General features: G+C 38.1%; 1 protein-coding gene across 2 annotated transcripts in view; it reads left to right on the top strand.

The window, feature by feature from the left end:
- The first annotated feature begins 2,529 nt into the window (after nt 1-2,529).
- The window catches only part of LOC134804797 (protein bric-a-brac 1-like), a 214,212-nt gene continuing 201,985 nt past the window's right edge, over nt 2,530-14,756 (top strand). The window contains exon 1 of one of the 2 annotated variants that reach the window (XM_063778041.1): nt 2,530-3,304. In XM_063778041.1, the coding sequence (XP_063634111.1) occupies nt 2,636-3,304 (669 nt within the window). In that variant the 5' untranslated portion in view covers nt 2,530-2,635. The remainder of the gene's footprint in view (nt 3,305-14,756) is intronic. The other variant, XM_063778040.1, reaches the window with a different exon arrangement.

The raw sequence follows: 14,756 nt of genomic DNA on the forward strand, positions 1-14,756 counted from the left end.
CTAATTACACAACGAAGACCGCCAAAATATCTGAGACCATAATTGTAGGGCCATAAGAGCGAGTCACATATTATTGCGGCCTTCAAAGAGTAACATATTATTGTAGGTGACTACATATGCAAATTTATGAGGAGTATGTTAAATCTATATTTTTCGCGCGCAAGTTATCTTGCGCATCCCCTAGGCCCTAGACTGTTAGGTAAATGCAAGAAACAGCAACTGTCAATTTGCGAAGGTTTGATCTTAAATTTTAAAATGTATTTAGCACATTTCGTAACTAATGTCGAATACTTAACTTAAAAACATATGTAGGTACCTACTGTAAAATGTTGTACCTACGATTAACTGTTAAAACAAAAGCAGATCTCAGATTGGGTAGGTATTGATTTGGGCAATCGAACTGCAATTTTATTAACATGTGGGATATAAAATTAAAACTTATATACCTACTTCGATTTCGGTTGGGTTACCTTATTACCTACCTACCTACTGCAACGCCAACTATTCTGCAATATAATACGGCTCCCACCCATATAAAAAAAACCCACTTAATAAATGGTGGGTAGGACCTATATATATATAGTCACATCGGGAAAATGCGTGAACTTACCCATTGCAAGATGAAATGTGACGTTCCACGGGAAAAGGTACCTTATGAGGGTTTCTAGTTTCGGAGATATTAAATGTTTTGTAAAGAGGTGAAAAAATGCTCAATTTTTTTTTATTGTGTGATCTGAAACCTTAATGCCTAACGTTTGTTTACCTGTTTTTATTTTTGTTATAAGTTAGTTATAAGCCTAGTAATGTCGTCTCAGAGTTTAGTAGAAAAGGTACCTTATGGAAAAAAGATTGAAAATTCCCAAAAAAACTAGTCAATACGGGAAAAGAAGTTTGGTAGAGAACTGTATTAGCATTCTGCAAAACTAATTTGATAATTTCAGTTCTGGTTGGGGCGCCTCGCAAATATTATAACCGTACATAGACCGACATCACAAATCCAAGTAGACTGCTATTATACCAAAGTTACTCTCGTCAAGTCTTTCTTAACTAGAATAATCTTCATTTGGTTTGGTCGCATGCAGCAAATCAGCCATTGGTTTGCTGAAAAATGCCAATACCCGACGCATTACCTTATGGAATATCTGAGGTCATTGAACCTCAATGCCGCTTATCTTCAATAGCAACCGAAATATATTATTGATAAGAAATAGACGATTTATACCATCTTAACCCCAAAATATTATTAGTTTATCCTAACTGTTCCATCATCATCATGCCTCATCATGTAACTTGACCACAAGGTACCTTTTCATTACATACAAATTATTGGTCTTTTTTAAGATTATTATGACGAAGAACTAATTAAATTGGGGGCAGTTTAATGTAAAATAATATTTTCTATTCATAAAAGATAAACTATAATATGATTGATATTTTGTAGTGATGTATTATTAGATTTATTTCCATAAGGTACCTTTTCGTAAATGTATGGAGCAAATACTGTTATTGTTATGTAAGTTTAAAGTGGCATAAGGGGTTAAATATAGTATTTAGTTGGGGTTTTAGGATTTATTTCATTTGAATGACAGAATATCTTTCATATGTGCTCAGAAAAATTGATTGTGTGTCACATTAAAAGTAAAAATATTCAATTTTGTGATTTTATATGAAAAAGTCAGAAAATACATTTTCACCTCTAAATCGGTATTGTTTTTTGCTTAAACTGTCTGTTAGTGTCGTTTTCTAATAGATAAAATTTAAATCTTGAGAGCTCATTGCAATCAATCGTGAAAATGAAATAAAACTTTATTTTCAAGAGATTGGTTAGTATACACATAAATCAGTCGATATCAAAAGTTTCTATTTGCATTACAGAACAAGTCGCAATATTTTTTTAATCTCAGATATATAAGGCATTATTATTTGTAGTCAACTATGTAACTTACTTCAGGAACATAGTTTTTTAGGCGGCTAAACTTAAAACTTCTCTATCGTAAAGTTGCTCATTTCACAACATTATTTTCAAAAAATCATATCTCTGTAACTACGCAACCTAGAAGGTTGATCTTTTGTGTTATCGATAGCTTATTTATTGTAGATTACTGGGGTATGCATAACTCCATACCCGCCATAAGGTACCTTTGACCGTGGGACGTCACAAATCAATTTTTTTTTTTCTATGTAATTACGGTTTGGCTACTCATCATTTTCACTATTATGAAACTACTTTATCTGGACATATTTACGGGTAAGGAATACTTGTGCATTCATTGAATAAATTGATATCTTGTAATAAATTACATTGTTTCGATACAATGATGAATTTTATAGTACAATTGTTTTAGTGCACGCACGTAATGATGTCGTTCTGTTGGACGCAGGGAGCGTAGAGTGCATCGTGCGCGCGCGCTGCTGCGCGGGCGATCGATGCGGGGCGCGGGGCGCAGAGCGGGGGCGTGGCGGCGGAGGCGGCGCGCGCTCGTCATTGGCCTGCCGGCGCCCACGCGCTCCGCCCCCTCGGCGCCGTCGCCCGCGAGACCCGCTCAGTGCCTCGCGTGCCGTCGCATGTTGCGCACGTATCGCGCGTTCTAATTCCGCGTAACATTGCAGATGCGAGTTCGACACTGATAAAAAAATGCCCGCCGAGGACGAACCCGGGGCGGCGATGGAGGGCCGCGAAACCGCCGATGGGTCTCCCCAGCAGTTCTGCTTGAGATGGAACAATTACCAAAGCAACCTCGCCAACTGCTTCGACCAGCTTCTTCAGACGGAATCTTTCGTGGACGTCACCCTCGCCTGTGAAGGACAGAGCCTGAAAGCCCATAAGGTGGTCCTGTCCGCCTGCAGCCCGTACTTCCAGACGCTTTTCATGGACAACCCATGCCGGCACCCCATAATAATAATGCGCGACATAAAGTACTGCGATCTGAAGGCGGTCGTGGACTTCATGTACCGCGGGGAGATAAATGTGTCGCAAGATCAGATCACGGCGCTACTGAAGGTGGCGGAGATGCTGAAGATCAGGGGTCTGACGGACGTGAGCGGGGAGCACGCGGTGCTGCGGCCGGGCGGGCCGGAGAGGGCGCCGAAGAGGCCGGTGAGCCGCGAGGGGGAGTCCCCGGCGAAGGTCCGGCGCCGGTCGGTGGAGCGCAGCCCGGGCCCGAGCCCGCGCCGCTCGCCGAGCACGCCGGCCGAGCTGCTGGGTGAGCACGCGGCGCACGCGCCCGCGCCGCCGGCGCCGCTGCTGGCCGAGGACGTGGACATCCGGCCCGGCATCGCCGAGATGATCCGCGAAGAGGAACGGGTGAGTCAATTTTCTTTTTCTGCGCTGCCTCCCAGTTGGTCCTTACCGTACATGCCCATCTATGTCTATATGTATCTATAGATTTTGTTGATTCATAATGTGTGTACCTGCGGAATACCTAATTCTCACCTTCAATAATTAGATATTAACCTATTTAGTTCAATAGAAGTAAGAAAGAAATAAGTATTTTCAGGTTCTACCTACTTATTTATGTTACTCATGTTGGTGCTTCTTAGGAAAAGTAGGTGGACACTAAAATTACCTACTACCTATTTACCAATCTAAAATGAAACTAAATAAGTATAACTGTACTTTTCATAAGTTGGTACAAATAAATCAATAGAGCATACAAATTACACTACATTGCATAGATTGCCTCTAAAGATGAAAGTAGTTGAGGAGTCTATCTAAAAACAAAACCTGAATGAACGTATACGTAAGTAAGTAGGTAGGTAGATAGATAGAAGGGTTTATTCGGTGAGGTTGAGTAGGTACAAATAACAAATGCGATGTTGGGCAGCGGCGCGGGGCCCTCTCGCCCCTCGCCAGGTGCTTGCTAAATGCCACCAGGAATGCCTGTAAAAAGAGGTAAGTTGTAACGGATAAACTTAATTAGGGTTGAATTAAACAGTTGCAACTAAGTAGCCACTGCGAGTCATTTGGATGAAACAATTTATTAACCATTCTACCTTTTAAGGCCACAAGTGGGAATAAGTACAACATGTAATAGTATGTTAAAAAGCAACGTCTTTACATTTAGTTTAACATGATACGAGACGACGTCGACGCTATGTTTTTATTTCATGGAGGGTTTCGCCGCGGGAGAGGAGGCGGGCGCGCTTGCCGCCGCTCAATGGATTGCCGCCGTAACTTAAAACATGCCAAATTGTCGGAGCATTGGTGATTGAACTTTGAGCTCAAGCTGCATTAGTTGCTACACACAGATGTAGCTATAATATACAGTGTGGAAAAAAATAATGGGCCCTGGAGGGAAAGTGCCTTAAAAACTTAAGCTAGGTAGCTCATTTTACTTAAAGGAAACATTCTTTTATTTTTTTAAATAAGCAAAACTGCATTCACAATTTTTTTTCAATTCGCTTGTATCGCCTGGGAATCGAACCTACTATAAATTTGAAAAAAGGTTTTGCTATTTTATTCCACTAGTTGACTAGTAAATTTCTCCAATAAGTAAACATTAGGTCTTACACTCGTCTGTCGTACAAAATATCCATAAAATCTAATATTTATTATTTTTTAATCTTTAGTCGTTTCAATTCCCGGACGAGGGAAGCGAATGAAAAAAACTTTAAATACAGTTTTGTTTCTTTTTAAAAATAAAAGAATGTTTTCTTTAAGTAAAATGACCTAACTTAAGGTTTTGAGGTACTTTCCTTCTAGGGCCCATTCCTTTTTTCCACACTGTATACTTATACATATTAATATACCAAAATATATTATGTTACCCATAGCAAGGCGACTTACGATATTTTACGTACTTGTTGACAGAGTCCACATACTCAGCTATAATACCTATATATTTTGATACCTATATTAATGAATAATATATCTTATAGCAACGCATCTTAAGATACCTTGTTATAAAAATATATTTAAGCTCGGCATATGTATTACGATATATTTTGGTATATTTCCTTCCTTTTCTGACGTGACTTTGTAATCGATATACTATCGATATAGACGAGTTTTATGATGGCAAAATACTAGCCTGTCCAATAACTTGGTCCAATGTCATTGCGTCTCACTCTCTCATTAAGCAAAATGCGAGACAAAATACACGTAGGACAAAGAAATTGGACAGATGGAATACCACCCTTAGGAACGCCTAGATTGCCAGCCAATGTTGGATGGCGCACATTGTAGTTCAAGTTCCTAGTTAAACTTCATAGTTCGAGCGACAATAGGCATCTTATACGCTCTTATCATTTCAATTCCGGGGATTAGTAGACGAAATCGCGTAATCAAAATAATTCCAAATTAAAATAAATAATTGTTTAAAAGTTAAAGTAACCTATTTTTTACGGGTACGGTATTGCGAGTGAAAATAAGACTTTCGGATGTGTACCAAAAATAATTTTCATTGCATTTACCAAAAGAGAGTAAGAAAATAGTAATAGAACCAAACGGCCCGGCCGTAATAATATATTACTCTTCGAAGGCCGCAAAAATGTGTGACACGCTCTTATGGCTCTACAATTAAGATCGTGTCAGATATTTTTGCGACCTTCGTTTTGTAACATATTATTGCAGGTGACTGTACCTTCATACTTACCTATTTGAAATTCTAATATTATTAAGTATATTGAAAATGTTAAATTAAATCCGTTTCACAATTAGTCACAGTGCGAGTGAGCATTTTCCTTTAAAATACATTTTGCACTTTTTTTTTGTTTCTCGACTGCGAACGTTAATTTGATAATGTCCTACGTTAAAGAAACTTTATTATGACAATAAATAAATGAAATAACTGGTTTATTAATATAATACAATTTCGTCCGATAAATTAGTTTTAGTTTTCCCCAATATGCTAGGAAATGTTCACCTTATCGTAGCAAAAGCAGTATTTATTATACACGGGATTATGGCCAACTTAAAATTATTTTACTGTTTTAGTGGTCGGCAAGTTGTATAAAAATGACTGTATTGTTTTTTTACAAGCTTTCATTTACTTTCACCCGTCCCGTTGTCTCTCTGTAATCAAATCTTGTAAGTTATTTGATATTTGACCTACTTCCCGGTTTCCGATGAAGCTGAAATTTTGATACATATGTAAGTCGGGTGACAATGCAATATTATGGTACCATGGAGCTGATCTGATGATGGAGACAGGAGGTGCCTATAGGAACTCTATGATGAAACAACACAACCTAATTGTGTTTGAAGTCGTTAGAATTGTCTCGATGAGTTTTAGTTGCATGTGGAAAGAAAAGTACAGTCAACGATAAAAGATTGTACCACAAATTAAAGTTGAGCCAAAAACTTATTACCTGTTAAGAACAAGAATCTATAAGAAAAATTAATGCAAACAGCCAATCATTAAACCCGCGTCTACACGACCCGGTACGGGTATCATTTCAAGCTAGGTTAGTGTGATAGGGCGATATATCTTAGGTACATATGTCTCGTTCTTACAAAACCGCGGTGTACTTCCGTGCGAATACTTATTATTTAAGGATCTCAGGTGTGTAAAAAGTTAAAAACAGTGTGCCCATATATAGCTTGACGAGCCATTTCCGGTAATAAAAAAGGCGGCAAATTTGAATGAAAAAATGTAGGCGAGTAGGGAGGGTCGTTGTTCGAAACAAAACTTGAATTTCGCGCCTTATTCTACTGACCAAATTTGCTTGCCATACTATACCTTTTATAGCATAATTGTTTTGAATTAAGATGGCGGTATGAGTTGTGTTAACCCTTAAACTTTTAAAAAATAATTAAGGAGAGAAATTGTTTTTGATGTGAAGTTTCGATTCGAGTGATGCTTTGATGCTTAAATAATTGATTAGTTGCCTTAATTCCTCGCATGTTTGGATACCTACATGCCTCGGCAGAAAAAGCAATTCGTGCATTCGTCTTTCGAAAATCGAATCTATCCACGAATTGCCATATCCCGGCCTACCTATATAGGTATATATATAACTTGTATTTTAATTTAATTTGTGTTCGTTGTTGCTCAAAAAAAATCAAGATTAAGGTAGCTAATAGGTATAGTACCTATATAGTGTACTGGCGACAGTGGCGACGCGAACACTTTGAAAAAAAAATAAAGTTCAACGGCAACAACGTCAACTTTTTATTATAATAAAGTCTAGACGTGTAAAACGCGGACAGGCGCGAATACAAATTATCTATCTCATTATTCTCATTCCCAGTTGGGAAAAAATTGATATTTTCCTTTTTCCACCCGCGCTCATAGGATGGGTAAGTACTGCAGATCAAAGAAGAAACAACACTTTTCTGCTTCAGAAACGTATCGCTTTCAACCCGCTTCTAAGATAAACAATGACGAAGGTACCCTGTTAACTTTCACAATATGCTTAATCCGCAATATGTTGCGTAGTTACACTTTATTGAACCTTAACGTCATCGACATAGGTAGGTGGGCCGCGGTTAGCTTAACTAAATGCATGGGTAGCTAATATTGCAATAATTTGAATGAAGACCGCATTAGTAGGCTAGATATATTGGCGAGTAAATGATTTGCAGAATGTAATTGTTTTAATGTTATTACCAAATTTAATCAAAGCCTAATTGCAATGTCTATGCCAAATGCGTAACGATAGAAATGTTTATTGACTGATTGAGTGTGTAGTGATTTAGTTAACTACTTCCAGGGATAATAAAAAAATATGTTTTTTGGTACATTGTACAGTTAATGTCAAGTATGTAGGTATAACTAAACAAAAGTTAATTACCTACTCGTAGATATAGATAGACAGGTAGAATAACTAAGTTCAAAAGACAAAATAAAAAAATAAATTAAAAAACAGCCTATACCTATACGTCCCACTAATGGGCACAGGCCTCCTCTCATGCGCGAGAGGACTTGGGCTATAGTTCCCACGATAGCCCAATGCGGATTGGGAACTTCACACACCTTTTGAATTTCTTCGCAGATGTATGCAGGTTTCCTCACGATGCTTTCCTTCACCGAAAAGCTAGCTTGGAAAATATCGAATGATGGAAGACTAAGATTTTTTTTAAAGTGTTTTTCGCACTAATGATATGTTAATAGGTATAGTGATGCTGATGTCTCTTTTGTTCGCTGTTCGCTTAGGTCTTTAAGCGTTATCGAGATTCTCCTGACTCTTGTACTGCACGGATGCAACCTGTACTAGTGTATATTGCTAGAATGCTCGGCCCGAAGGGTTGCGCCCCCCTTCCCCGCGCGTCCACGCGCTCGTAAAAGTTTTCCCCCGCCCGCCCCCTACGCAAAACTTTCTGCTCCGTATCGCATTACGTAATTAAATTTATTTTAGACTTTACTACTTTACGGTTAATGTGAAAGTTTATTTCGGACAATCTTGCTTTGCCTTGTGCTTCGACACATAGGATAGGTAGGATGTCATAAGGTAATGTGTTAATGAAACTCTACTTAACTAGGTACGAATAGAACATAAATGTTTTTTTAACAAAAAGAGTATTTTTTGAAGGAATGCCTATGCTTTCATCAAATGTACTCGTATATATATTGTACTATCTGCTGTAAAGACTAGTTTTTCGGCTTGTTCGTTCGAGTATTGTAATAAGGTAAACTTAAATACATTACTACTATATTGCGTAAACCAATCTTAGAGGGTTAGGTTGGGTAAAAGAAACTGCTACCTTGGAATGGATTACTTTAATTAATTTTAAAATTTAAAAGTATATGTATCTCTCCGAATATGGACTCAATTTTAAATGTACCTACCTACCTACTTCTTGAATAAAATTAGCTCGTGATAGAAATTGTCCTATAAATGTTAACGCATTCACTGCCAGGGGGCGTGGCCTAGGAACAAACTTGTATGACGGTGAACGCACATGTGCGTTGGGGGCAGTGAATGTGTTAATGGGCTATTCGGTTATTTCGGTTAAAGTCCGAATTACGATCAAGTATTTTTCCCAGTTTATCTCTAACCTACCGTTACAGGGCCAATATTCAACCTGAACCACTGTCACCAGTTTTGACATTGACAGCTACGCGAGCGTCTAAGTAACTTACTTTCTATGCATCTCGCTCGTACTCGCATATTAGTGCAAGCGGGATGTATAGAAAGCAATTTACGTAGACGCGAGCGTATCTGCCAATGTCAAAACTGGTGGTAGCCGTACTGTTTACATTCCTATCTAGATTTGAGTTAAAATGTATTTAGAGCTATAAGAAAAATTATAGACATAGGTATGTGTAGGTAGGTATATATACGTTTTTAGTTAATTTAAGGTACATAGCGGGACGACTTGGACGCATTCTACCCCAAATGGTGGGAAAATGCCGATGACAGGGTCGAGTGGAAAAAACGAGGGGAGGCCTTTGCCCAGCAGTGGGACACCAAAGTAGGCTATAAAAAAAAAAAAAAAAAAAAAAAGGTACATAGCTACTTGTTTGTATTGTGTGAATGCAAGTGTAAGGATTATAGTGTAGGTACCTATAGAGTGAGCCTCCTAAGCTTACTTTTTTAGGGATCCGTACCCAAAGGGTAACAACGGGACCCTATTACTAAGACTCCGCTGTCCGTCCGTCCGTCCGTCCGTCCGTCTGTCACCAGGCTGTATCTCATGAACCGTGATAGCTAGGCAGTTGAAACTTTCACAGATGATGTAGGTATTTCTGTTGCCGCTATAACAACAAATACTAAAAAGTACGGAACCCTCGGTGGGCGAGTCCGACTCGCACTTGTCCGGTTTTTTTTCTTTCTTTAAGGTTAGATTAACTGCAACAAACTGCAACATATACTTGTACAATTACACATCGATACACTGGAGACCGTGACCACCCAACTGTTAGTCTTATACCTGTAAATGAGCAATTCTTGTATATATATTTATATATATATATATATCTCGGGCATCTCGGAAACGGCTCTAACAATTTCGATTAAATTTGCTATATCGGGTAAAACGCGCATTTTTGAGTTTTTATATGTTTTCCGAGCAAAGCTCGGTCTTCCAGATATTGTTTTTAATAGTGGCAGATGTTACTATTACTTGCTATTACCAAATTACCTGAGTCAAAGTATTATACAGATTATACTTACCTAGTTAGTCCATTAATCCTCTGTCATCCTTGAAAATTGACGTATTTGTGATGCTCAATAAAATTTATATTTCAAGTATGTAAGTACCTTACTGCCCCAATACGCCATGTACGACGCCATTTTCTTTTGAACAATTCATATCTCCATAACTTTATCGTAAGGTTTAGTTAAGACAAACAAATTCATTATTAAGTATTGCGTAAATAGGCCAAATAATACCAGGTTTAACTAAGCAAATGCTGGCGAGTGCGTTTACTTTGCTACTGTGCTGTTTACAAAGTTAAATCTCCGGGATTACAAGAGCTTTCGTTTAAAATATAACTTGGTAGAAACACTAGCTATTGTTAACGGAGTGTTGTATAATTTAGTGTTTTGAGACCAAAACTAGGTCTTTCTGTTAACAAAAGGATATTGTTTCAGTACAATTACCGACGAAATCAACATAGATAAGTGAATGTTTGCATTATTCACGTACTACATACACGTTTGTATAAGGTAAATTGTAATAGGCAGTTTAAAAGTTTTACGAGTGAACGCCTAGTCAACTTTTTGTACTATTGCTTCAGCACAATGAGGTAGACTTACAATTTCACCGCCAAGAAGAAATAAGTACGTAACCTAATATCCATATTTCATAAGGTAGGTAGGTAGTTTATAAATCAATTAATACAAAGTACATCTACAAATTAATTATATTATTAGTAATGTATGTACCTATCTGTCTTTTCCATCTCGGAACAACGATTCGGGTTGGGAGGCGTGCGCGGAGCCGAAGCCAACACGTAGAGTCCTTTTGGACACTTTAACGAAATGTAAGGGGTAGACCGAGCATATGCTGCCTTGTTCGTGTCCTGGGACTCACGAGAGACAGCACCCGTCAGGGTGTAAGGACTATTGGGAGTTGATGGAATCTAAAATGAAGTAAGTTATTTGGTGAAAGCGATGGACTAAATACTGGGTTATATAAGGGATATAAAAACTGCCTTATAAAATGGTATACAATTTTATTCCGGCCGTCGGTGACTCGCCACCACAAGATAGGCCCGCAAAAAAAGCGACATCTAGGATGGCTCAAGGGCAACACCGATGTGAGGGCTAAGGGTAGAGAGGTGTCACTGGACTTTAAACATATAGCCAACTCGCCACTGACGTTTCCACATCTACCCTCGACAACGCTGCTCTCGGTAACTGTAACTTTACCGTTGGTGCCCAGTTTCGCCCTAATTATTAATACCTATAATAATTTTATTAAGAAACACACGTATATCAATTGAATTCACAATAATTAGAGCTGCGTATAAATAAAATTCCGAAAATAACCTAACTTCGCCACCCGTTCCCAACTTCGCCCATTTTTACAAGCTTTTATTTACCCAAATACACAGAAAACATCCATAACAAAGTAATCCGTGTTCATCTTACAAAGAAGTTTCTTCCCAGAGGTAGAACGTTTGCGGGCTTATCTATAGAGGCTGTGTGGACTAGTCGGTCGGTTATTTTTCATTTATTATAAGAAACAAAATTTACCACGAAGATAGGTACATTATATATCAAGTCGTCTTATGTAAAAGTGTGGGTTTGAGAATGCGTGATGCTTTCTCACGTTCGCGTTCCAACATGCTAGGTGTGAGGTATTGATTATGATTTATTATTACCTATTAAATGGTTATACAGTAGGTATGTATAATGTTTTCCTTAAATAGTAATAAATGGAACTCTATACCTACGAACTAAAGAAAATTGAAATAGACGTAGACAATTTTGTTCTTCTACCTAGCGTTATCGCGGCCTTTGCAAGGGTCCGCTTTCCTACTTGCCTTTTTAGGGTTCCGTACCCAAAGGGTAAAACGGGACCCTATTACTAAGACTCCACTGTCCGTCCGTCCGTCTGTCACCAGGCTGTATCTCACGAACCGTGATAGCTAGACAGTTGAAATTTTCACAGATGATGTATTTCTGTTCTGTCGGTACGGAACCCTTCGTGCGCGAGTCCGACTCGCACTTGCCCGGTTTTTCCACTTTGCGTGACTCTGGGCGTCCTCTCGTGTGAGCCCGTTTACGCTCATATCTGCTTTCGCGATATCCGGCCATCTCTTTTTTGGCCTGCCCTATGATCGGGGTAGACGTAGACAAATATTAATAATTAATAGCCTTTATTAGAAAAGCATTATGATTGGAATTTGATTCATGTATACATAAGTAATATCTGGGAGACCGAGCTTTGCTCGGATAACATATAAAAACTCCAAACTGCGCGTTTTCCCAGAAATAAGACCTAGCTAGATCGATTTATTGCCTCGGACAACCCCCATATAGCAATTTCATCGAATTCGTTAGAGCCGTTTCCGAGATCCCCGAAATATATATATAAATAAACAAGAATTGCTCCTTTAAAGGTATAACATAGATAGATAGATAAATAGATGGATAGATATATCTTTCGTAATTCGGAGACAATTAGTCACAAGCTTAGCGACACAAGCTTACGTCATAACTATATAATTATGTTGCTAGTGGTCAGATTCCCTGACCCTTAAGATACCTCTGTGATGCCGAGTGAGTGCCGTACAAAGTAGCTACTAATACTACGAGTATTTAGGTCAGGATCCGCCGCACACCTGATAGTGCATAAGTTTAAAAAGATTGGTATATTTAATAATATATTTTTATAACTGAACGATTTGAGTTCTGTAGGAAATAACAAAGCAATAAACAATAAAAAACCGGCGAAGTGTGAGCCGGATTCGCGCCCCAAGAGTTCCATTTACAACACAATATTTGCAAAGTAGACATTATTAATTTAATCTTATGAGTTGTTCGATGATTAGATTAGAATTCATTTATTTACACGCCCGTCTTTGGGTTACAGATTTACATATCTTAATCGGTTCGGTAGTTTCGAAGCAAATTGGCTTGGCTATGACTGACATGTCCGTCTTTCCATCCCTCTGATACAGAAGAGTGATCTTAGAAGGCTTCCGTTTCTTCCTTTTGAGGTACCTACGCAACCCTAAAATTATAAACCTAATATGAAACTGTGGAAAACATGTATTGTGTTATATTGAATTCGAATATAACGGGCGTTTCTGTTGGGGGAAACAAAAGGGTGATACTTTTATTTAAAATATAGGTCGATACTCGTGTGAAAATTATGAATTGCCTTCGCACTCAGCGGCATTGGGATATAAATATAATACCTTATTTATTTACCTATTTATTTTTTTGAGCATCACCAACGGATAATCTAGATAATTAGGTAGGTACACAAGGTGCTTAGCCACTTATATAGGTGACCACAGCTCACAAATGTAGCTTTCCAGCAGAGAAGGGTCCTTAATCGCATGGTGCATAAGGACCCTCTAGGCATGGAACGCTACAAATATTTACATAGATACCTTAAAGAATATTTGTATATTATGTATACATCTATCGAGGTTTCACTGTACCTATAACACGTATTTATTGAAAATAAAATACTATATACGTGTACCTACTTATAAGGAAGGTCACAAGTTTTTAATTATTTCTTTCTCATCATCATAATGTTGATTAGTTTCTTTTCAAAGTACATCTAGTAGGTAAATATGCATTTATGACACAATTCCATGTATAAGTCGTGCGATATTAACTGTGCAAATATACACGTGCCGTACGTATTTCAATTAACGTGCGTAATTAAAAAAGTACATCTAAAAAATATGTATTAGCCTCGAGATTAATTTATGCCGAACGATAAGACTATTTATTGTAGTCGCTGTTCGATTAATTCTGTTAAGTTAATATGGGCGAAGGAGTCGAGATAAGCGCGTGTATTTATTGCGTTATTTGGTGCGGCCTAACCAGCAGCACAGCTAACATTCAAAATAATATTATTAAGTACATTGCTTCAATGCAATTTTACTAGTGCGTTATTATAACTTGCTACCTGGGTACCAGTTAGATGTTATCGTTGTAGTTCGCATATATTACCAAAATAAATATTGATGTGGATTTAAGGTTCATTATTTTATTACTTTTGAAAATACCTAAGTCAAGGGTTTCTAAATTAACTCTTTTTAAAGTTATGTGTTTTCCTGTTTTCATTTATCAATCAGTTTATAGCTGTGTCCCATCGGTCCAGAGAGCTTTTTCTTCATTCGTATTCTAACCAACTGATAAACAATAAAATAGGTATACCTAAGTATAACGAGGAGGCTCTTATAGAAGTCGGTAAAAATGTAGCTCTTGTCATGTCACTCGGGCCATCCATATACTTATCGAAATTGGCTTATATGTATAAGGCTGGCTCTAAAAAGAACCATAACATTTAGTTTAGGTACATTAATTCTCCGTTGCTGAAGAGTTTAAGGTAATGTCGCTAGGAGCCGCTTAGGGGCTATTCATAAATTACGTCATTTCAAATTAGGGGGGGGGGGGTCTGGACATCGGATGACGGTAGCATGAAGTAGGAAGAAATGGGGTCATTTGAAGCATGATTTTTGGATGATTATAGGGGGGGGGGGGGGGGTCAAAAATCGTCAAAAATCGATGACGTAATTTATGGACAGCCCCTTAGAAGTACCAGCAGGTTACGTGAACCACCATGACTACTGAATATTGAATTCGTCGTTATTCTTAATGCGAAAACTAAACGCATATGGGCGCGCAGTGGTATACGAGCCCTAATGCAAATTAGTTCGTCTAGTTCCACACAACAATTT

The sequence above is a fragment of the Cydia splendana genome, chromosome Z, assembly GCF_910591565.1.
Source record: "Cydia splendana chromosome Z, ilCydSple1.2, whole genome shotgun sequence".
In the NCBI taxonomy this organism is placed as follows: Eukaryota; Metazoa; Arthropoda; class Insecta; order Lepidoptera; family Tortricidae; genus Cydia; species Cydia splendana.